Consider the following 23,991-nt stretch of genomic DNA (forward strand, 5'->3'; position numbering starts at 1 on the left):
TATTCAGTATGTCAGCAACCTCAGCAGAATCATCAATAGTTAAACAATTCATATCCAGTGGAGCAATGTGATTCATACCCTTCCTTCTAGTGTTTACATAAGTAAAGACATCTTTGATGTTTTCCTTTGCATTCTTTGCAGAGACATCTTGTAATCTGACTTAGATTTCCTAACCTCTTTTTTGACTTGATTGCAGACTAGTTTATATCTACTCTAGGCATCTGTATCTTTCGTAATTTATATGCAACACGTGCATTTTATTTCTGCACCACAAGTTGGCTGAATTGTATGTCAGGAGGGATTATATGTTGAAAGTCTTGTGGATTAAGTCGACTTGAAGGAATCTGCAATACTATGGAGTAAATTTTTTATCAGTGTGACCCACACTTGTAAATAGAAGGAATTTGTTATGTAGAGATGGTATTCATTTGAACAAAGCCAGTGCAACGACTTTTGCTAGTATCACTGAGTATATAATAGTAAACTATAGAAGAATACTTAGTTTTAACTGTGTCTACAGTAATGTCAGGAGCATTGTCAACAAAATGGCTAAATTTAAACTCCTGGCTAGGACAACTAATGCTGATATAATAGGGCTAGCAGAAATGTGGTACCACCTAAAAATTGGAGATGACAAGTTCTACTATGGCATGTATAATGTATTTAGGAAAGATGGGAAGATAGGACAGGTGGTGGTGGTGTCATGCTTCTTATCAAAAACAGCCTAGTGCAAAAAGAGCATTTGCTGAGTCTGAAGTAACATTTGCCAGCACAGAATCTGTGTGGTGTGAGTTAGTTGGAAGCAAAGGTATAATGAGAGTGCGAGTAAACTACAGATCAGAAGGTTGTGAAGTGTATGATGAGTCTTCACATGAAAATGGAATGGGCGAGTAAGTGCGAATGTCTTATTATGGGCGACTTCAATCTGCCTCAGACTGATTGGAAGAAGTGAGAACTTCTTCCAACTGGAATTCACCTTGGGGAAAAACTTTTCTAAATAAACTAGATAATTATTATTTGTACCAGCATGTCAGAGATAATACTAGGGAAGAGAATAATCTTGACCTCGTTACTCAAGAATTTGAAACGAGATGAACTCCGTGCGGGCAAAGTTTTTATGGCTCCAGCTAATAGAAGTTTTTTTTAAAGTTTTGCTGTTTTATTGACTTAAATTGGCATATTAATTTATTTTCTAGAAGTAGCTTTATATTCCTAGTAACGATACTTAGTTTAATTTGAACATAGATAGTTTTTTAGATTATTACTTATCGGTAACGGTATCCAATCCACATGTTTGACAAGATTTTGATAATTTAATTATTAAATTAAATTATTTTCTTTAAGTAGTTTAAAGACCTAGTCAAGCTCCTTGGTTTATTTTGAATTTAGATAGCGGTTTTGAAAGTTAATTAATACTTAGTGCCCGGAGATTTACCGTTTGTAACTTGCGGTCATTGTTATACGATACAATGAAAATCCCAAACTAGATAGCATAAGGTTTAATGTAAAACTAGACAGCAAAACACATAGCACTGTATTAGAAATCTGTTAGCTTAGTATAATATTATCAATTAATCAGTAAAATTTATTAATCTTATTAAATTTCATTGTCAATTAATTTGTACTTTTTTAACTAAATACATATATCGACCTAGATTTTACATAACATTATCAATCAATACACATAACTTGACTTGACAGAAGATACGAAAGGCATATAACGTAACTTGGAGATAATACTTTATACTGAAATATATATATACCGATGAGCCAAAACATTATCACCAGCGAGTCTCTATGCAAATCGAAGGAACTGCAGGTGAACTACAGCACGTGCATGGGTCGGGACACGGTATAAAAAACACCTGATATTGAGCTCCGTTAATCAGTGTTACTCTTGGTCTTCAGATGGGAAAGGCAGCGGACTTAAGCGAGTTTGACAAAGGCCAAAGTGTATTAGCCAGACAATTGGGTCTGACAGTCAGCCGCGGTTAGTACCTACCGAAAGTGGTCCGAGGAGGGGGAACCCATGAACTACCAGAGAGGCGTTGGATGATCACGGCTCATTGAAGCTTGAGGTGAGCGAAGGCTCTCCCGGATGGTGTGTGGCAACAGAAGGGAGACTGTGATGCAACTTGCTGGTAATTGGAATGCTGGTGACGTGAGTAATGTGTCACAACAAACAGTACATCGAACCCTGCTGAAAAATGGGGCTGCGTAGCCACAGGCCGCTCAGAATGCCAATCCTAACCACGTTTAACCGGTAAAAGCGCCTACAATGGGCACGTGAGCATTGAAACTGGACGTTGAGTGATTGGAAGAAGGTCGCCTGGTCCGATGAATCACGTTTCCAGTTGCACCATGTGGACGGCCAGATACGTGTGCATCATTTACCTGAGGAAGTGATACTGCCTGGATGCACCATGGGATGAAAACAAGCTGGTGGCGGTTGTTGTTGTTTGGTTTTTAGGAGCATTAGCAACTAAGGCCATATTGCTCCGGAATATGCGGTGGTCATTCCCTGACCTTTCCGCATCCTCCATATTTGGTGGTGACGGGCTCAAACCCAGCCGGTGGCGGTGGTGTCATGCTTTGGGCAATGTTCTGCTGGGATACCGTGGTCCAGTCATCTATGTGCCAGATACTCTGACATCTACCACCTACCTACACATCATTGCTGACCAGGTACACCCTTTCATGGCAAGTCTTTTCCTCTGGCGGTGCCGTCTTTCAGCAGGATAATGCACCATGCCACACCACCCGGATTGTTCGAGACTGGTTCACGGAACATGAGGAAAACTTTTAAGTATTGCTCTGGCCTCCAAATTCCCCAGATATCAATCCCATCAAGCATCTGTGGTTTGTGTTGGAACAGCAACTCCGATCAGCGGCATCTCAACCACGGACCTTACAGGAGTTAAAGGATCTGCTGGTTATGTGTTGGTACCAGATACCACAAGACACATTTAGAAATCTTATAGCATCCATGACTCACTGGGTGCGAGCTGTTTTGGCTGCACGTGGAGGACCAACATTGTAATAGGTAGGTGGTCATAATGTTTTGGCTCGTCGGTGTATATATAGTGTTATAACTGCATTGGGATATAAGTTATGGGTTATATTTTTACACTGAAATTGAAAATTTATTTGAAATTGAATTGAAATCATGATTCAGAGCAGTAAAGGAAAAGACTCAAGCTAATGGGCTCAGGAGAGAACTGGTGGGGGGGGAGGCCATTGTCCTCTGAATTACAGCTTTTTGAAATGTACTGCTTGTTCGATGTTTGTGGAGCATTCAGGAACAGGACATACTGCCAAGGGAATGTCTCTATCTGTGTGTGTGTGTGTGTGTGTGTGTGTGTGTGTGTGTGTGTGTGTGTGTGTGTGTGTGTGTGTGTGTGTGTGTGTGTGTGTGTGAGAGGAAATCAGGGGCGACAACTCAGCATTGTTATGGACCTATATGAGAGCTTGAATGACAGTGTGAATGCCCTGAAAGGATTTAAATTGAGGGCCCATCAAGCTCTCAGCTGCCCACATCAATGCCAGAGCTTGCACTTGAACATCACACAACAGAGCGGCAACCCCCAAGGCAGAATGCGCTGGTTCTAAAGGAACTAGTTGTTGTCGGTGACTCTATTGTCAGGGTAACAGGGAACGTATTGTAGAAAAAGGATAGGTGGAACAGGATCAGAGCATGTCTGCCAGGGACAAAGGTTGATAACATTGTAGAGCAGACATCATCTTTTAATTGCACAAAAGGTGATATTGTTGTACACGTTGGCACTAATGATATTAAGAGTAGGAGACCGGCAGAATTACTTAACAATTACAGGTCAATGTTGAAAAAAGCCATGAGTTAGGGTTCAATTTGAAAGTGTCTGCAATTCTGGCCAGACATGATAGGAGGGAGTATATGATGAGAGCTTTGTCAATCAATTCAGTACTGGAGAGATTGCGCAAGCTCAAGTTAATCAGTGTTAATCTAGAAGAATTTTTCTCAATCTGGTTTGTGCTTGTTAACAGGAGAGCCTGCTTCTACGGGTATGGAATACACTTAAATAGAAAGGGTGCAAGAATATTTACTGATGCTATCGAGGCAGTGTTAGGTGGGTCGGAAAACTGCTAGCATGGGGTGGGATACACAGACTAATAGATTTAGAGTAGCTGCTGGCAGAGGTGAAAGTGATTCTTGCGCTGCTTCTATCAGAATGAGCAGCAGCCTGGAAAACAAGGTGCAGGGGATTCCAGAGACTGCTGGGAGTCATTGCAGAACAAGTAAATACATGAGCTGTGTTAAGGTAGCTACAAAGAGGAACAGGTGCACGTATACTTGCGTGTACACCAATGCTAGAAGTTTGGTAAATAAATTTGATGTATTTGAGATGTTGGTCAAAACACCAAAGTCAGATATTGTTGGGATATCACAGATGTGGACAGATATATGGAATGCAAAACTGGAATTTGGGGAGTACAATGTGTACAGGATGGATAGACAGGACAGGAAGGGAGGAAGGGTTATGCTATTAGTTAAGAAACACAAAATCCAAGGAAGTACAATCAGTTGACATGGCTGGACAGTGCAGTGCCGAGTCAGTTTGGTGTGACATAAGCACTGGGAAAGCAAAATTGAGAGTATGAGTCTGATATAGGCCTAATGACTGTGATGAGTACAATAAACAACTGTATAGAGAAATAGAGGGGGCCAGTAAATCAGAGTGTCTCATAATGGGGGATTTTAATTTCCCAGATATTAACTGGAATTTGTGGATTAGCCACTCGCACACAAGCAAAGCTTTTGTGGATTTATTGGATGATTGTTTTCTACAGCAGCATGTTCGGGAAGCAACTAAAGGGAGTAATACCCAATCTGATTATCAGTAGTGATTCTTCATGCATTAAAAATCTGCAGATAAAGGAACGACTAGGTGGCTGCGTGGCATTTACTCAAAGAGGTAACTACCATCAGAGGTAAAGGGAAGGGTTTTTCTTTCGTAAAGGTGACTATGGTAGTCTGAGACAGTATTTAAATTCTATATGGCGGGACCAACTGATTATGTTACCAACAGCAAATTCAAAATGGGAGGCATTCAAAGAATTAATCTTTGAATGTACATTTTGAGGTACATTTGTACATTTTGAATGTACAAATACATTTTGAGGGTACAGCTCTAAAATGGTATTTGCATGCCGGCCGCTAGGTAGTACACCGGACCGAACCTATCGGTAACTCTTTCTAGGAGGCTTCCAGATCAACTAGTGTATAATCTTGCTACCTCTACTCTGCCAGATTGTGACTGGAGGGAGTCCGAGTAATGTGTATGCGGAAGGGAGGGCATTGTCAAGGCCACGATATGTCAAGGATCTGGGTATATTCTTACCATTTGTAAGCCATATCCAAAAATTTCATTACTTTATAAAGCATGTCCCACCCTCTTTTTCTTACTATTGAATACACCATGAATTGTCAAACTAATAGAGTAAGCTTATCTGCAAAAAGATCTAAACCTCCCAAACAATACCTAATTCATTTCACAAATATAAAAAAAGTAAAGTAAAGTGCAGCCGTTATCAACCTACTGCAGGATGGAAGCCTCCTCAACAATTCATGTTGAGGGAATATACGTGGTCTCAATTCTAATCTCAACGATGTCCATTTCAACTTGCAGTCTGCCAAAGAACATGTACTTTTTCTGAAAGAATTTGAGTTATCGGTTAATTCAACTACTGCTCTTCTCAATTGCCCAAATTAATCGCTGTATGATCGTCTCAAAAGTGGTACTTTTGCATATGTCCATTTCGATATTCCCTGTGAGAGACTTGGTAATTTGGAATCTCCTCTTTTCGATCTTCTCTGGCTTAAAATCTCTCTACCTCATTGTGTCAAATTCATCTGTTCTTTCTACCATTCTCCCAACTCCATTAATTACTTAGAGCTCTTTGACTTCCTCTCTTTGCAACTTTACTTTCTGTAGTGCAACTTTCCTAACAGTGAGGTAATATTCCTTGGTGATTTTAATGTTCACAACTCCAGATGGCTCCCGTTTTCTAGTCACACCGACCCAGCTGGTCGAGATGCTGAGGCTTTTGTAATTACTAATGACCTTGCACAGATTGTTCATTTACCTACAAGAACACTGCATATTCCTAACCATACAGCCAACACTTTTGACCTTTTTCTCACAAACAACCTAAGTACACAGTCGAAGTGAGAGGTCCTTTAGGCACCTCAGATCACAACTAGGTGACTGTCTCTTCTCCAACAGAGCCTTTATCTCATGGCTATTTCCAACCTCGTATTGTTTGGCATTACAAGAATGCAAAATGGGATGACCTGCAAGATTTCTTTTCTTCTTTTCCTTGGTCGGATTACTGTTTCAAAATTTTTGATGTTCACGTTTGCTCAGATTGTGTCAGTTAAATTATTCTTTCAGGAATGGAATCCTTTATCCCACACTCCACTTTAAAATCTCGTCCTTTATCTAAACCTTGGTTTCCCAATAAATGTGCTAAGGCTGTTCAAGAGAAGAATGTTGCATATCGTAATTGGCTTGTTTCTAATTCTCCAGTTTCATTTTCTGCCTACACCAAAGCTCGCAACAATTGTAAAGCAGTTATTAATCAGTCCAAACTAGAGTTTGAACAGGCTAAGAGTAGAAAACTTGCTTTTTGTCAAAGCTATTGGCCACAACATTTGTCCATCTCTGCTCACACCTCTGTCCAAACCAGATGGTTCTGTTGTCACTTCAGCCAAGGATGCTAGCTCAGTGGGATGCTAGCATCCCATTTTTCTTCCAACTCATGTATTAATGATCTTGGTAAAATACCTCCCACCAATCCCAACATGCTCCATTCAATGCCTCCTGCGGTCTTCCGTCAAAAGGATGTCAGAAGGATTTTGACGAATCTTGATGCTAAGAAAGCTCCAGGTCCCGATGGTATTTCTCCATTTGTTCTCAAAACCTGTCTCTTGAATTTACTCCTGTTCTTTGCCACCTTTTTTCACTTTCTTATTCTAAAGGTATTTTTCCTTCTGCTTGGAAATTTGCTCATATACAGCCAGTTCCTAAAAAGGGTGACAAATCCCTCCCATCCAATTATCGTCCCACTGAAATTACTTCTACTCTTTCTAAAGTAATGGAGAAATCAATTACCCGCCAACTCTTAAACTATCTAGAAACCTTCCGTCTGATCAATGATCGCCGGTATGAATTCCGTCAGTGTCGATCCACTGGTGATATTCTGGCTTATGTTACCCATTTACGGACTAATTCAATGGAAAAGTTTGGTGAAACACAAGCAATTGCTCTTGACATCTTCAAAGGCTTTCGATCATGTTTGGCATAAAGGTCTTCTAAACAAGCTTCCATCTTATGGTTTGCCAACTGTTTTTTGTAATTGGTTATCCAGTTTTCTCTCTGATTGCTCACTGAGGTTGATGGTATATGGCTCTCTGGCTTCCCACAGGGTTCAGTTCTTTCCCCCACTCTTTTCCTCTTGTATATTAATGACCTTCTTCCATTGACTAGAAATCCTATCCATAGTTTTCCGATGATAGCACATTGCATTCCACTTTCCATTTTGAGAAACCTTGTCCTGCTCAATCAGCTTCAACTTCTCGAAAATCTGCTACCAATTCCTTAAATGCTGATCTCCAGGTAATTCTTCAGTGGGGCAAAGATAACTTAGTTGATTTCAATCCTTCTAAAACTTAGTCTTGTCTTATATCTCACAAAAAGGATTCTTCTGCTCCTATACTTATCTTTGGTGACACTCCGATTTCTAGGCAAAATGATATATCTCTTTTGGGGATTACCCTGACTTCTAATCTCTCTTGGCACAAGCACATTACAAATATTGCCGACCGGGCTAGCCGGGTAGGTAAAGTGCCTGCCTAGCAACCCAAAGGTCGCGGGTTCGATTCCCGCCTCGGGCTGGATATCACGATGGTGCCGAACCAACCGCTTGGTTGGATATCCCGGCCACGATACACGAAGGAAGCAAGAAAAAACTGGTTCCTTCGTGTATTGATCACATCATACGAAATAAATAAAATTACAAATATTGCTTTCTCTGCATCTAAAAAACTTGGTTTTCTCTTTCGCTCTCTATGTTACTTTTCTTCCAAACAGCTGTTCACTCTTTACAAATCGCAAATCCACCCTACCATGGAATATTGTTCCCACATCTGGGGTGGTGCCCCCAAAACTTCTCTCAGGCTTCTTGATTCCGTTCAGAAGAGGGCGGTTAGGTTAATTAATGATCATCTCTAACAGAGTCTCTCCACTCGCTGTCTCATAGATGTACTGTTTCTGCTGCATGCCTCTTCTACAGATATTTCCATGGAAATATCTGTTTCTGCTGCATGCCTCTTCTACAGATATTTCCATGGTCACTGTTTCTTCTGAATTGGCTTCTATAATTCCCGCTCTCTCTTTCAAAACAGTCCAAACATGTGCTGCTACCAGCCAACATCCATTTACTGTCCAACTTCAAACTCACAGAACCAACGTTTCATCATCCTCATTTATTCATTCAACTGCCATTTTCTAGAACAGCCTTGCTTCATACGTATTTCCTGAAAAGTACAGTCTACAGAAGTTCAAGTCCAATGTCAACAAATATCTTCTTTCATCTTCTCAACCTCCAACCCAAGCACGGTACTAAGTACAATAGGTTCTAATACCTCTCGTGTTTGGGGTTTTCATAAAAAAAAAATTAATCTTGGAAGCTAATAGGCTTGTCATGCTAATTAAAAAATACAGTAAATGCATATTCATAAATGGATGTCAGATGAACTATTGAGCCACATGGCAAGAGAATAAAAATGCATAAATGCATCAGATGCATATAAATTACAAGGTGGCACAGACGCCTATAGTATATAAACTAGTCTGCAGGCAAGTCAAAAATGAGGGTCGTCAAGCAAGGCAGATAACAAGAAGTCTCTGGAAAAAGAATGCCAAGAAAAGTAGCAAAAACGTCTTTACTTATATTAACAGTAGAAGGAAGTGGTTGAATCGTATTGGTCCACTTGATGTAGATGGTTTAACTATATCAAATGGTTTAACATTTGTTGATGATCCTGCTCAACTTTCTGACAGGCTGAATAAGTATTTTGCATCCAAATTCACACATGACAAATTCTTTAGGGAAATGGATCCAAGAAGTTTATCAAACTCTAACAGGGAGCTAAACGATTTTGTGATAACTGAAAGGAAAGTGGAAAATAAATTGTTTAATTTAAACATAAAAAAAGCACCACAGGTGGATAGGATCTACCCAATTATATGAAGGGGGCAGCAAAGGATTTAAGCAAACCCTTAGCCATAATTATGACAGCATTTTTGGATTCAGGGGAAGTCCCTTTGGACCACAAATGTGCAAATATAGCCCCAATTCATGAAGGGGGATCAAAAAGTGACATGAGTTATTAAAGACCTGTTAGCATAACTTCAGTTCCAGCAAAAATAATGAAGTCACTGGTTAAAGAAGTAATGCAGGACAATCTAGACAAAAGTGCTGTTACACTTCAGTCTGGGCATGGGTTTGCTAAGTGGAGATCTTGCATGACCAATTTGAATGGATATTATGATGCTGTGACAAAAGAACTGGATACAAAAAATAATACTGATATCATATATCTGTATTTCAGGAAAGCTTTTTATACTTTACACATAAAAGACTGCTGTACATACTGGAGAGGTGTAGCATAAAGGGAAAGTTACTGTTATGGATAAAGGGATCTTTGAGGGGGAGAAGACAGAGTGGTTATCAATGGACACTGCTCTTCATGAACTAATGTTATTAGCATAGTCCGCCAGAGTTCAGTGCTGTGCCTATTGTTGTTTTCTGTATTTGTTAATGATGGTATATCAGGTTCCTCCCCAATGGTATACTCCACCTTATTGAGGTGGGGAGCTTGCATGCCCCTATGACCCAGAGAGCTAAGCCGGCAGTAGCTTAGCTACTACAGGGCCTCCCAAGTTGGACAGGTCAAAGCATAGAGGGCAAACCAAGAGAGATACCCCTGGTCCTCCAGTTTGGGGGTTGCTGCAATGGGCTAGCTCCTCGTTCAGCATAAAAAATACACAAATGCCAAACGACCTACAAGTGGAATTTTATATGGAATACACTCTCAAAAAAGACTTAGCAAATGGAAAAGGACAATGATTTTGGAATGCTAGAATATTCAGGGTCTTTCAACTAAAAGAAAATTTCTTCCAGATGAATTGCAAAATTCAATTTAAACATTGTTGTGTTATATGAGACAAAGAAAAAAGGATGGGGAGAGGAAATAATGGGGGGATATTACCATTTTTGGAGTTGAGTCAATAAGAGTGAAAGAGCAAGAGCAGGAGTTTATACTGCTGCTAAAAAGAAGTCGAGACATAATATCAAAAATTGACAATTTGTTAACGAAAGAATGATTTCATTGGATTTGACAATGTATGGGATAGAAATATCTATGTTAGCATTAGCATTAGTAGAGGCATTTGATGCAAGAAAGCAAGCTTATGCAGCATCAGCCAAAAAAATTAAAGCAAAATAAATAAATAAAAAATAACCACTTCCACTTCACCCCTCTGTTCATTCGAAATACCTGTCCAGCCGAGCCTTAAACTTATTTAGGCTATCAACTTCCACGACAAGGGATGGAAGTCTGTTCCACCTACCAACCACCCAATGTTGGGAATATATGCCCTGACTAATGACACCGCTGATAACTTTAAGGATGAATTTTGAGAGGATCTCAGAGAACTAATAGAAAAAATCCCTAAGAACAAATAGATATTTTTAATGTGGGATTTCAATACAAGAGTAGGAATTGAGCACAATAGCAAAATTATTGGAAGATTCAGAGAGAAACAGAGATAGACTTATCAACCTTTGTGAACAGTTCGACTTGAGAATAAACACAATTATCTAACACAAGGATATCCATAAATATACTTGGATGCTGGAGGCAAGACAAATTACATTAGTTATAGATTACATTATTTCAGAACAATCAAGGACATGTATTGAAAAATGCTAGAATTAGAGTGCAGATCTGACCATTTCCTTGTAAAAACAACACTAAGGTGGAACTGGATCAAGAAAACAAGAGTGGTCAACCAACTACACAGGAAAGGAGAACGTTTTCAAATGGATCAATTTAACACTGAACTACTTCAGGATGACAGCATTAGAAACAACTTCACCCGAAGATTGGACACAGAAATTAACACAGGGATAGAAGGTAATGTTGAAGACATTTACAAATATTTAAAAAATATTGTAAAAAAATAGCTCATAAAATCCTAGGTGTAAAGAAGAGTCAAGGACCAAAAAAGACCTGGATTACAGAGAAATTAAGAGCTGCCATAGAGGAAAAGAGAACTGCATATCAGAAATGGCTGGGTGAAAGGAATGATGCTAACAGGAATGATTATGCTAAAAAGAAGAAAATAGATAATTGGTTGGTGGTAGAAGCAAAGAATGGAAAAGGAAGTGTGTGACTATTAATAGCAACTTGGGAGCAATCAGCAGAATCATGGAAAGTCCTTAAAGACTTGAGAAAACAGAATAAACACAATGCTGGTTTGCAATTAATACCTTTGAAAGATTGGATGAAGTACTGTACTATGAAGGACTTTTCAAAGAAGACCAGGAAGAATTCAAGATGGCAGAGGATTTCTGTGTGGAAGACTCTGGTCTAAAAGTATCTGTTAGGGAAGTGGAACTCTTACTAAATGAGGGAAGGAATGGCAAATCCTTCACCAGGACCTGGAGGAGTCTATATGGAACTTCTGAAATATGGAGAAAGAGGAGTAGCTGTTTTAATACAAACACCGTTAAAAGGTATGTTTGTTTGTTATTTGGTTTTTAGGAGTATTAGCAACTAAGGCCATATTGCTTCGAGATATGCAGTGGTCATTCCCTGACCTTTCCACATCCTCCGTATTTGGTGGTGACCGGGCTCGAACCCCAGTCTAATCAAGAAGCGTGTGCTGCGCACTGCTGCTCCTTCCCACCTGGCTACGGAGGCGCCTTGTTAAAAGGTATAACGACAGGTGAAGGAATACTGAAATAAATGATAATAGGAGACATTACATCAATTTATAAGAAGGGCGATCAGAAAAGTTGTTCAAATTACAAAGAAATAAGCATCCTGAACTCACTTTTAAAGATTCTTGAAAAATGAATAAGGAACCATTTAGAAGCTCGAATTGAGGTGTCGAAAGAACAAAGCAGTCTCTCAGCTGGGAGGTCATATACAAGACCATATCTCTACGGTACAACAGATCCTTGAAAAATGTCACTCAAAAGGAAAAGAAATCTTTATGATTTTCAATGACCTTGAAAAGGCATATGATGGTGTTCCAAGAAAACTCTTATGGGAAGCACTGAATGAGGCAGGTATTAGGTTAATAATTGATTGGCATTATTAAGACAATTTACAGGAATAATAGATGAAGAATTAAAGTGGGATCATCTTTGTCACCTGAATTCCACACATCAAAAAGCTTATTACAAGGCTGTTGCACATCACCAGCGCTTTTCAAAATTTATATCAACATCTGCCTGAGATCCTGGTAAAAAAAATGCAATAAAATGGGATTGTTGATCAATAAGAACATCTATATTCATAACTTATTTTTTGCAGATGAGTAAGACACAGAAGATGCAGACTATGCATGATGAGCAAGACATAGAAGATGCAGACTATGCATGTCGTAAATTGTTAGAGAGATATAAACGATGGGATCTAAAAATTAATTTTAGCAAGACCGAAATGTTGTCTTCAGGACCAGGACACATTCTAAATATCAGAGGTTTTCAAATTAAACAAGTCGATAAATTCAAATATTTAGGAGCAATCTTACAAAGCATCTAAGCATCAAATCATTCTAAGCAGAGATTAATAAAAGAATTGCAGATGGCAGAAAGGCTATTGGCATGCTAAATTCTGCTCTATGGAGCAGAAATATTCTAAATAAAACAAAGAAAATTATATTTCGAATGATAGTACAAAGTCACTTTTTATATGGAGCTGAGACCTGGACTTTGAATAGGCAAAGGGAAAACAAATTGCTCTCCACAGAAATGGATTTTGAGATGTTGGAACTTCTAAGAGAAACAGAAAATGGAATGAAGACATAAGAGAAAATGGAGGTGAAAAAGAATATTATTGCTACTATCGAAAAAAAACGTTTAAAATGGTATGGATATGCAAAACAGATGCAAGAAACCAGATATCCAAAGGCTATACTGGAATGGATACCTCCTAGAAGTAGACCTAGGAGGGCATGGATAGATGGAGTATGGAAATGCATGACAGCTTGAGGTTTAACTAACCAAGACACCTTGAACCACACTTTTTGGCAGGAAAAAAATTACTACCAAAAAAAATAACTTGCAGGCTGAGGAAACCCATTGCAAATGGAAATACTCCTCTTAAATAAGAAGATATCAGGTTTAATGTCTAAGTCTGCAGATGACAAAAGATCTATAAAAATTAGGCAGATGCACTGAGAAATGGCAATTGAAGTTTAACACTGACAAATTCCAAGTACTGCATATGGGTAGCAGTAATTCCAGAGTAATGTATCAACAGTGTGGTAATACACTTGGGGTAGTGGAAAAATTGTGCAGTCAGATATGAACTTCTCTGAGCAGTGCAGGTACACTGCCTGGGACAGCTCTTGGGGCTTTGTCAATGATATACAGTAATAGGGATTTTGCCAGCAGGGATAAGGAGGTGGATTGTCCTATTGTATAAGGCAATGATTAAGCCACATCTTGAATACTGCATACAGGTGTAGAAGTCTCATTTTAGGAAGAATGTGGGTGTAGAATGGGTGTAGAGAAGAGTAACAAAATTGGTGAGGGGAGCAAAGGGATGCACTTACCAAAAAAGGCTTCAGTTTTGCAAATGCAGTGTCTGGAAACTAGGAACCTGCAAGGAAATCTGATTTTGGTGTTGAAGGTCTTAAATGGATTGATAAGCTAAATGCTAAAAGAATCCTTCCTCTTGCTCAGAATACTAAAGCTCCCTGCAATGAGGGAGCATAAATTCACACTGAGGAAAGATAGTTGCAGGTTTGATTGTGGAGAAATTTTCCTTCAACCAGAGGGTGGTTGAGTGTTGGAATAAACTCCCATCTGGTATTGTAGAGGTGAGTTGTTTGAATAAATTCAAGGAAAAATTAGATAAACTGTTAAAGAAGGATTATTTCCCTCTAACAGTTTATTGAAGTGTTATTCCCTATAACAGATTATTTAATTGTCATTCACAATTATTCACATAATAATTGATACGTGAATAATCAAATAATGGATTATTCACAATTATGTTTCCCAACAGATTGAAAATAAAGGGTGGCATCAAAAAGTGAACAACTTTAATTTTTTTTCCTGCCAATATTAAGGTCATAAAATAGCAGAAGGTGCATCCAAAGGTGTCTGACAGTTAGAAGGAAATTTGCACACCCACCAGTCAGAGGATTAAGAAAGGTACCTGTGAGGAGATCTCATTTTGGTATTTAAGGCTTTAAACAGATTGAGTGATAAACACAAGATATGAACTTGTATGATAACAGGTGTCACATCTGTGAATCTTCAAAGTTATCAAGATCCTTTCAGGTTACAAGCTGGCAAAATATTATATAATATGTTGTGCAAGTGACAGTCAAGCCAAAACCATTCATTATGAAACTAATGATTTGACTCCCATTACGCAAATCTTGCAGCTGGAAAGAAAAGTTTACTGCTTCACATAAAGTTAAGTCCAATGAAAAATTTCATAAAGCTATTGAGGGGAAATGAAATCAATGTCAATATTTAAAACCAAAGTTACCATGTGACAGTGATGTCTAAATCAAAGAAGGTATATTCATTGGTCTGTAGACCAGACAGTTACTGAAAGATGAACATTTTGAAAGTGTTAAATCATTTAGAAATGGGAGCTTGAAAATTCTTCAAGAAAGTTTATGAACAGCATTTTTTGAGCAAAACAAACAAACAAAACTATAAAATCTTGAGTGAGAATTTATTACAAGCCTACCAAAATCCTGGTTACAGTGTCTCTAAAAATGCACTTCCTCCATGATCATTTAGACTTTTTCTCAGATAATAATCAACATATTGGTGATGAACATTTTCATGAAGATATTGCTATCAGGTAGAAATGTTACCGAGGTAGATTTAAGCCCTAAATGTAAGATGGCTATTATTGAACACTGATCAGAGAGGTTCCTGATCATTCCAAAAAAAATACAAACAAAAAAAACTGACTATATTTTTATGCCATTTATTTTAATATTGAAATTTACAGTGATAATTGTTAAAATTTTAAAAATTCCAGTAATGGTAACCTGCTAAATTCCAGTTAAGCACAGCCTGTTAAATTTTGGTATACATAATCCACTCTAAAAATGTGGGTATTAGGCAACATCTGAGTTCAAATTTGTATTCAGCTCATCAAAAATCCATAAGACATGCCATATTTTGGGAGGAAAAAAGCAAAAGCTCAAAATTTGTTCTTCAGTGTAATCAAAAAAAAATTGTTCCCATGGAAATTTGCCTTAGAAATGCATAATACACTGTTATGTACGTAGTACTATGCAAATTAGTCAGTCTGGTTTTTGGTGAGCTACAGCACTAAAGATTTGTGTATTTTTTTATTTAATATTTCATCCTTAAGAATGCTGGATTAAAGGAAAGGCCTGTGCTCAAGTGATTCTGCTGTAAAGAAACAGCTGAATGGTAATTACAAAAGTGATAACACTTAGTGAGAGTAGACTGCCAAAGTCTGAAATCTGAAGGCAAGTGGGGCCTAACTTGCACAACTATGCAAATAACTCAAAAAAAAAAAAAAAAAAAAAAAAAAAAGACCAGAATTGGCTGAAATTAAAATGCAACCCACTGCAATCAACAATTATGAGAAATATATAGGACTTGTGGCTATGATGGAAAGACTTGATTTTTTTGGATTCAAAGCCAAACAAATTCCTTTTGAGATAGAAAAACACCAGACTAGAAAGGGATCTTGAAACAAAAATTTCAGTTCAATTGAGGAATGGTTTGTGTTTCAAAGGTATCATTAGCATAGCATCAGGATGCAAGGCAAAGCTGATAGTGCCAATGAACTGGCAGCTGAAGATTATGTTAGAAGTGACGTAGAAAGAGTGCAGTAGCACTCTTGCTCTTTGAGTGGACCACGGTTCAAGTCCACACCATTGCTAAATATGATTAATGCTTGTATTTGTGATTTATTGTAAACTTCTCTGACCTGGTGGTCATGTCAGAGTATAAACAAGAACATTCTCCTCCTTCCATAATTTCTTGGAAATCATGGAAGTCAATTGGTCCATGCAAGTGTTGATGAGGCTAAGTTTGTTTTTTGGAAGAAGATGACTAATCCTTTTTTCTTCATTCAAATGCTATAGATGATTCAAGTTAAAACCTTTGGTTATCAAGATTAGAACCCAAAAGTTATGTTAAAGAGAGCTGTCTGCCTCTCTTTAACATAACTACAAGCAGACAACCTGCCATTTAAAACACTATTATTCCTGGACAAATGTTTATGCATGGACATCCTCCAGATCTTGCTAATTGCAGACTCCAACAACAAGATTGTATTCTTATATCCCTTCCCCAACACAAGCTCCAGTCTATAGACCATGGGATGACTGCTTCATTTAATGCATATTGCATGAGAAGAATCTTTGCCCCAGGCTATCCACAAAGAAACAGATCAAGATAGAACCATGAGAGAATTTTGGAAAGGATTCGACATTTGAATGCAGTGAAGAATACTGAAGTCTTGGAAGAAGGCTAAAAATCCAAACTTAATGACACTGAGAAAAAATTGTGATCAGAAAATGTTTCTGGTTTCCTGGGATTCCAAGACCAAACAGGAGAAATTGATGCTAAGATTCTAATGTTCTGGAAATGGCTTGTTAACAGAAGTTACAACTTCAAGCAGACAATGTTCAGGGGCAGCTTTCCTCTGATTCTCAGGAACTCACCAATAAAGACCTTGTGTTCCTAGAGATGCAGGTGAATTCAGATGATCAACATCCCAATTCAAGAGCATCAGAAGGTGGCATGATAACCAACCAGATAAGAAAAGCCTCTAAACATTTTGAAGCTGTCATAACATTGCATACAAAATTGGAATGTAACATCAAGAGTAATAGCATTATATTCAATGCCTATACTTGCTACAGAATAATGATTTACAATGAATAATTTACAATGAAAAGATAGCACAATTAAACAAAATTCTCTTGATACTTTCTTAAAGGCATAAGTGACCTTTGGTCTCTCTAAAGATTGTCTCAAAAAAGTCCAAAAAAAACCTCCCTAAAAATGCCTATTCAGATGTCACAATCATGATAAAGGTGTTCTTTAACTTCCTCAAATATAGTGTGAAGTTTCAGTCCAAATCAATCAGAAATTGAGAAAAATCAAGAACTTTATATATATGATTTCAAGTTGGTTAAACGTGATCTTAAATATTAAATATTCTTGTGCATAAAAAGTGGCAGACATATCAGATCCTTGGTCAAAAGTATAATTCCCTATTATAACAATGTGGGAAGACTGGTTTAACTTGCATCATATTGACCTATAGCACTTTTCTCAGAATGTTACCTATTGTAAGTTCAAGGACTGATTACCACGAATTAATATTATATTGTATTGGTTAAGGTCTAAATTTTAAAATTATAGGAAATACAGTATATTATATGCAATATTTCAAATATACAAGAAAAACAGGTCAACAACAGCACTATAAAAGACATATCTTCCTTACCTCTTGCTGATAGTTTTTTTGTGTTGATGATTTTTGCTGCAAATTCTAAACCTGTAGCCTTCTGAACACATCTCCTGACAATTGAAAAAGCACCCCTAAAACAATAAATGTACATATTTACATATAAAAAAAAATTGTATACAATTTCTTAAGTTATTAATATAAATAGCAAATTTTACTAACAACAGAGAAGAAAGATGTGAATTATCTGACATGAGTTTAGCTTGTAGGGTATAATCCCAAAAATGTCTAGGCAAGGCACACACACACACACATAGAGAGAGAGAGAGAGAGAGAGAGAGAACTGGAAGGAAGTGTGTGTAAAAAGAGAAAAAGGCAGCAAGCCAGGGCGCTTGAGAGTTTGCAAGACCAAGTGCAAAAATACTTGTGCTGAGTCAAAGACAAAATAATTATGAGTTCACCCAGTGATTAATATTCAAAGGAATTTTTAGCATCATAACAGGAATAAGAACATTAAGCACTTACATAAACTTAAATATCAAATTTAAAATATAAAATAAGATATCAATCTTCATAATAATGTGGAATATGTGCTAATCAGGAAATAAGATCAGGTACAATTATAACCAACATGAAAGTGTATGGATTAGGCCCTCGTGTATATTTTATTTACAAGTCTAAAAATTTAAACCTGGATTTTCTATACTTTCATTAGAGAGTGGGGTCAGCCCAAAACACAGGATCAAGTGAAGTGTAGTGTAGTGTAGTGCAGTGCAGTTCACCTCTCACACCTACCTAGAGCCCTGAATGGCAATAGGGAGTGGAGAGGCAGGTTATAAGGTAATGTTTCTACTTTTGAACAACAAATACACAATAAGTTGAAACAGATAGTAGATATAATGTAATATACATTGAGAATAAGATCAACCACCTTATGTTATCTACAGTTCTGAACAACATACTACTAAATTTTGAGGTTAAATATTTAGAGTCAAAAAATTATTAATGATGAAGAATTATAAAGCTCTGTATCAATGAGAGGAGTTTCAGAAAGATCTAACAAAAGTCACATTTGCACACTGAGGCAAACCCACGGCTCAATGAACATGGTTGATATGGTGACTAAGAAATCTTGCTTGGAGACTATAGTCAATCTAGTGGCTGTGGAGTTGAACTGCCATTTCTTTGTTTTTCAAGTAATGTGCAATGACCAGCATGACTTTCAACAAAGGAACAATACAAGAGAGTATGGCCACTAAGCTGTTGACAGTATTATTTCATGGAACAAACCATGATAAAGAATAATAACCCAAGTGATCATATCCAGCTTTCATTCAGATATCCCAAAAATTAATGGGTGTAAAGTAGGCAACCAGGACAAGAACTGGGCTCCACACATATGCTGCACAACCTGTTCATCAAAACTCAACACATGGATCAATCAAAAGGGACGTTTTATGCCTTTCACAGTGCCCATGATATGGAGGGAGCCAACAACTCGCATCACAGACTGTTACTTCTGTATGCTGCCTCCTATTAGAAAAGGGATGGCAATGAAGAAAAAGTGGACAGTGACGTAACCAAATATATCATCTGCAATTTGTCCATGCCTCACAGTGAAGTACTACCTATTCCTGAACCATCTGACTATTTTCCTGTACACTCTGATGAAGATGAAGACACTGATAAACATCAACTTGATATACATGAAGAAGTACAGCAGCCATCTATGTCAAGGGATCCACAATTTTGTCCAAACCTTTATCCTTCAGAACCACATAATATCACAGAAAGTGAGCTTAATGACCTCATCAGGGATCTCAAACTGCCACAGAATAAGGCAGCATTTTTGGCCTCAAGGTCATTCTGTGAAATCTTCTGTCAATCTTCTAGGTCATTCTGTGAAAGTGACATTTTGTACTCGAAATAAAGACTATGATAAATTCTATCAAACAGAAGGTGTTTGTTAGGATGTACATGGTCTAATGGCAACAATGAACATGAGGCACATTCCCAAAGAATGGCAACTATTTATAGATGCTTCTAAGGTTAGCCTTAAGGCTGTGTTATTATACAATAGAAACATGCTGCCTTCAATACCTCTTGTGTACACTCTTGTCCACAAAAAAGAAACATATGCATTCGTGGAGAACATCCTCTTAGGTGTAAACTATCAGAAGTATGAGTGGCAGATATGTGGTGATTTAAAAGTAATCACCCTTTTATTAGGACTACAAAAGGGTTACACTAAGTATTGTTGCTATCTCTGAGAATGGGATAATCATGCCAAGGATATGCACTATGAGAAGAGGAGATGGCTTCAAGGAAAATCATTAACATCTGGAATGAAGAACATAGCATTTGAACCTCTGGTAGATCCAAATAAAGTTTTGTTTCCACCAATCCACATCAAACTGGGGCTCGTGAAAAATTTCGTGAAGGTTCTGGAAGTGAATGGTCTTGGATTCACATACTTGCAAGAGAAATTCCCATGATTTAGTACAAAGAAGATTAAGGCAGGCATTTTCATTGGTCCACAAATAAGGCAACTTTTCAAAGCCAAACAATTCGAATGTGTCCTTGGTGATAGCGAAAAATCGGCATGGAAAGCTCTTCGAAATGTTTCGATTGGCTTTCTAGGAAAAGTTAAAGCCAGAAACTACAGGCAGCTTGTGGAAGATCTCATTACTTCTTATGAAAAACTAGGGTGCAACATGTCACTGAAGATGCATTTCTTGCACTCACAACTGGATTTCTTCCTGCCAAACTGTGGTGCTATCAGCAATGAACATCGTGAGTGCTTCTATCAAGACATCACAGCAATGGAACAAACATAAAAAAGCAAACGGAGTGCTGCCCTGTTAGCCAATTATTGTTGCTGAATGGTGAAAAGGAATGCTCCCGAAGATGAATACAAGTGAAGAGCAAAAAGGTCCTGTGTTTGATAGATATAGGTATGTTCATAGCTACATCTTATTGCCATATAAATAAAAAATATTTTTTATAAATATAAAACTACTTTTTTTGAAAACAAGAGCCAATCTGCCATTTTAAGCACTATTTCCATGTTTCGCATCCCAAAATCTTTAGAGAAAAACTTACTTTCATGCCTGTAACAAGATATAGCTGGATAGATATCACACAGAGAGTGAATACAATTGAATTATGGTATACCTTTAAAACATTAATCACAGAAACCTTGAATGCGTATATACCATTAAAAAAATACTCCAAGAGGAAGATTCCAAGTTGGATGAATAAGGAAATTGCCAGATTATCTGAGCAGAAAAAGACAGCATGGAAGAGTTAGAGAGCAATAAAAAGTACTAAAGCCTATAACAGCTACAGATTTATCTGTAATATTGCCACAGAAAAGGTTAGGCTGGCAAAGGCAGATTATGAGAAATCATTGGCAAAGAGTGGGGATAAGTAATTCTTCAGATATATAAATGCAGAGAAGAGAAGGATAAACCAGATCAGACTTTTATGTAATGGACGTGGGGTAATATTAGATACCCCAGCTGAAGTTGCAGATGAACTCGGTTACTTTGCATCGATATTTACAGAAGAAAAAGCCTTTGTGTCAATGAGATATTATGAAGTAAAGTTGAAACCAATGTAATTAATGATGTTGAAATTTTTCATGTTTATTTAATGAAAAAAACTTTCAAGCCTACAGGCCAGTAAGGCTCCTGGGGTTGATGGAATATACCCTATAATCTTAAGGGAGTGCATTGAACCATTGAGGCTAATTATGAGAGCATCACTGGACTCGGGAGTAATTCCGTTGGATTGGAAAAATACCAATGTATCTCCAATACATAAAGGCAGTTCTAAGAGTGAAGTGGGAAATTATCGGCCGGTCAGTCTAATTTCAGTAGTATAGAAAATCGTAGAGACAATGATCAAGGGTGGAATTCAGGATCATTTAGATAGAAATGGAATTCTGAAGGATATTCAGCATAGTTTTGTAAAGGGAAAATCCTGTTTAACTAATCTGGTTAGCTATTTTGACAGGGTCACTCAAGAGCTGGATTTAGGGAATAATTTCGACATCGTTTATTTGGATTTCAGCAAAGCATTTGACTCAGTCCCACATTAGCAGTTACTTTATAAGCTGTTGGAATCGCATGGAAAATCCTTAGATGTATATCTGGATGGCTTCAGCACAGGAGGCAGAGGATAGTGATAAATGGTTATTCCTCAGATTGGGTTGATGGAAGAAATGGGGTTCCCCAAGGATCAGTATTAAGACCACTGTTTTCAATTTTCATAAATGACATCAATGAAGGAATAGAGGGCGTGATGTCTAAATTTGCAGATGATGTAAAGATTGGTAGAGTAGTTAATGATCACCACCAAGCAGAGTAACCTAGACAGACTTCAGGTATGGTCAGAAAAATGGCAGCTATGCTTTAATCCAGCCAAGTGTAAGGTACACCTGGGGAACAGTAATGCCAAAATAATTTATACACTTGGTGGAGTTGAACTAAAGCTGGTAGTGGAGGAAAGGGACTTAGGTATTACAATACAGTCAGACATGAAGTTCTCCGAGCATTGTAGACAGGTTGCAAGGAAGGCCCGTGGTGTCCTATCAATGATTTATCGCACAATTGCTAGTAAAGATAAGGATGTCATAATCCAATCATATAAGACCACACTTGGAATACTGTATTCAAGTATGGAGACTGCACCTAAAGAAAGACATTGTGCTACTTGAAAGGGTCCAAAGTAGGGTAACTCGCCTGGTGAGATTAGCAAAAGGGCATCCATATGAGAAAAGACTTCGAATATGTGGGTTGCAGAGCCTTAGAGGAGACTTGATTGAGGTGCTTTAAGTTGTGAGAGGCATAAGTAAAATGAATGAGTACAAAATTTTCATGGTTATAAATGATCCTAGAACTAGGGCCCATAATTTCAAGTTATAGGGGAAGATGTTTAGACTGGATTGCAGGCAGTTTTATTTTAGCGAGTTATAAATTACTGGAATAAGTTACCTACATGGGTGGAAGAGGCTGACAGTTTAGGGAAATTCAAAGATAAGCTGGATAATTATCTACAGGAGGGAGGAAATGCATAGGTTGTCTATTTACTTTTCTCTTATTACTTTTTTTTTTTAATTTTTAATTTTTTTATCATAATAATTTTTTTTTTGGCTTGTGCAGCATAAGCCATTGGCATCCTTGCACCTTGTGGCCACTGCTAATACTAATATGACCCAAAATTTCTTGTTCAATTTTATTTATTATTTTTGCAATGATTTTATAGTCCACATTTACTAGTGTAATTGTGAACTTCAGCTCCTTTCTGAAGTACACAATTACCTTCTGCCATTTTATCAGGATATTCTGGAACCCTCTCTCCAAGTAATCTCTGATTTTCCTACAGGAGTTCAGGATGTTCTCTGCAAAATCTATAAAATCTGGATTATCATGGAGGCTCTTTGGCACCAATGCTGGTGGTTGACAAATTTATTGGGATGGTCATTACTCGTTCCATATGCCACATTACTTTGACTTTAGCATTAGTAGAGGCATACGATGCAAGAAAACAAGCTTATACAGCATCAAGCCAAAAAAAAAAACCACTTCCCATTTCACCCATCCATTCTTTCCAAATGTTTGTCTAGTTCTACCTTGAATTTATTTAAGCTATCAACTTACAAAACGACAGATGGAAGTTTGTTCCAGCAATCAACCACCCACTGGCTAAAGGCAAATTTCCACATATCTATTCGACAACTCTCTTCTCTCAATTTCAGTTTATGTCCCCTCAGGTTTGTAATCTGCGCAAGAGGAAGAATCCTATTAGCATTGAGCCTGCTTAATCCATTCAAGGCCTTATACACACCCCAATCAGATTGCCTTACAGGTGCCTAACCTCCAGATGCTGCAATTTACACAACTTAAGCTTTTCTTCATAAGAGCACCCCTTTGTTCCCCGCACCAGTCTTGTTGCCCTCCTCTGTACTTGTTCTAGAAACTCTACATCTTTCCTAAAATGCGGCTTCCAGATCTGTATGCAGTACTCAAGTTGTAGTCTGACCATTGCCTTATATAAGGGAATAATCACCTGCACATCCCTGCTTGCAAAATATCTCTATATATCATTGACAAAACCCCATGACCTACTCTGGGAACTAGTCTGCACTGTTCAGAAAACTTCATATCTAACTGCACAATTACCTCCAGGTCTCTTTCATTCTCCACTACCCTGAGTGTAACACC

The 23,991-nt window shown here is 37.8% G+C and overlaps 1 protein-coding gene across 4 annotated transcripts in view; it reads right to left on the bottom strand.

Annotated features, from left to right (window-relative positions):
• The window catches only part of LOC150081484 (calcium/calmodulin-dependent protein kinase type II delta chain-like), a 645,695-nt gene that overhangs the window by 595,976 nt on the left and 25,728 nt on the right, over positions 1 to 23,991 (bottom strand). For all 4 annotated transcript variants that reach the window (XM_090379918.1, XM_090379916.1, XM_090379917.1 and 1 more), the window contains exon 2: positions 17,804 to 17,898. In XM_090379918.1, coding sequence (XP_090236044.1) covers positions 17,804 to 17,898 — 95 coding nt within the window. The remainder of the gene's footprint in view (positions 1 to 17,803; positions 17,899 to 23,991) is intronic.

The sequence above is a fragment of the Mastigoproctus giganteus genome, chromosome 8, assembly GCF_048544385.1.
Source record: "Mastigoproctus giganteus isolate SK-2022 chromosome 8, ASM4854438v1, whole genome shotgun sequence".
Classification (NCBI taxonomy): domain Eukaryota; kingdom Metazoa; phylum Arthropoda; class Arachnida; order Uropygi; family Thelyphonidae; genus Mastigoproctus; species Mastigoproctus giganteus.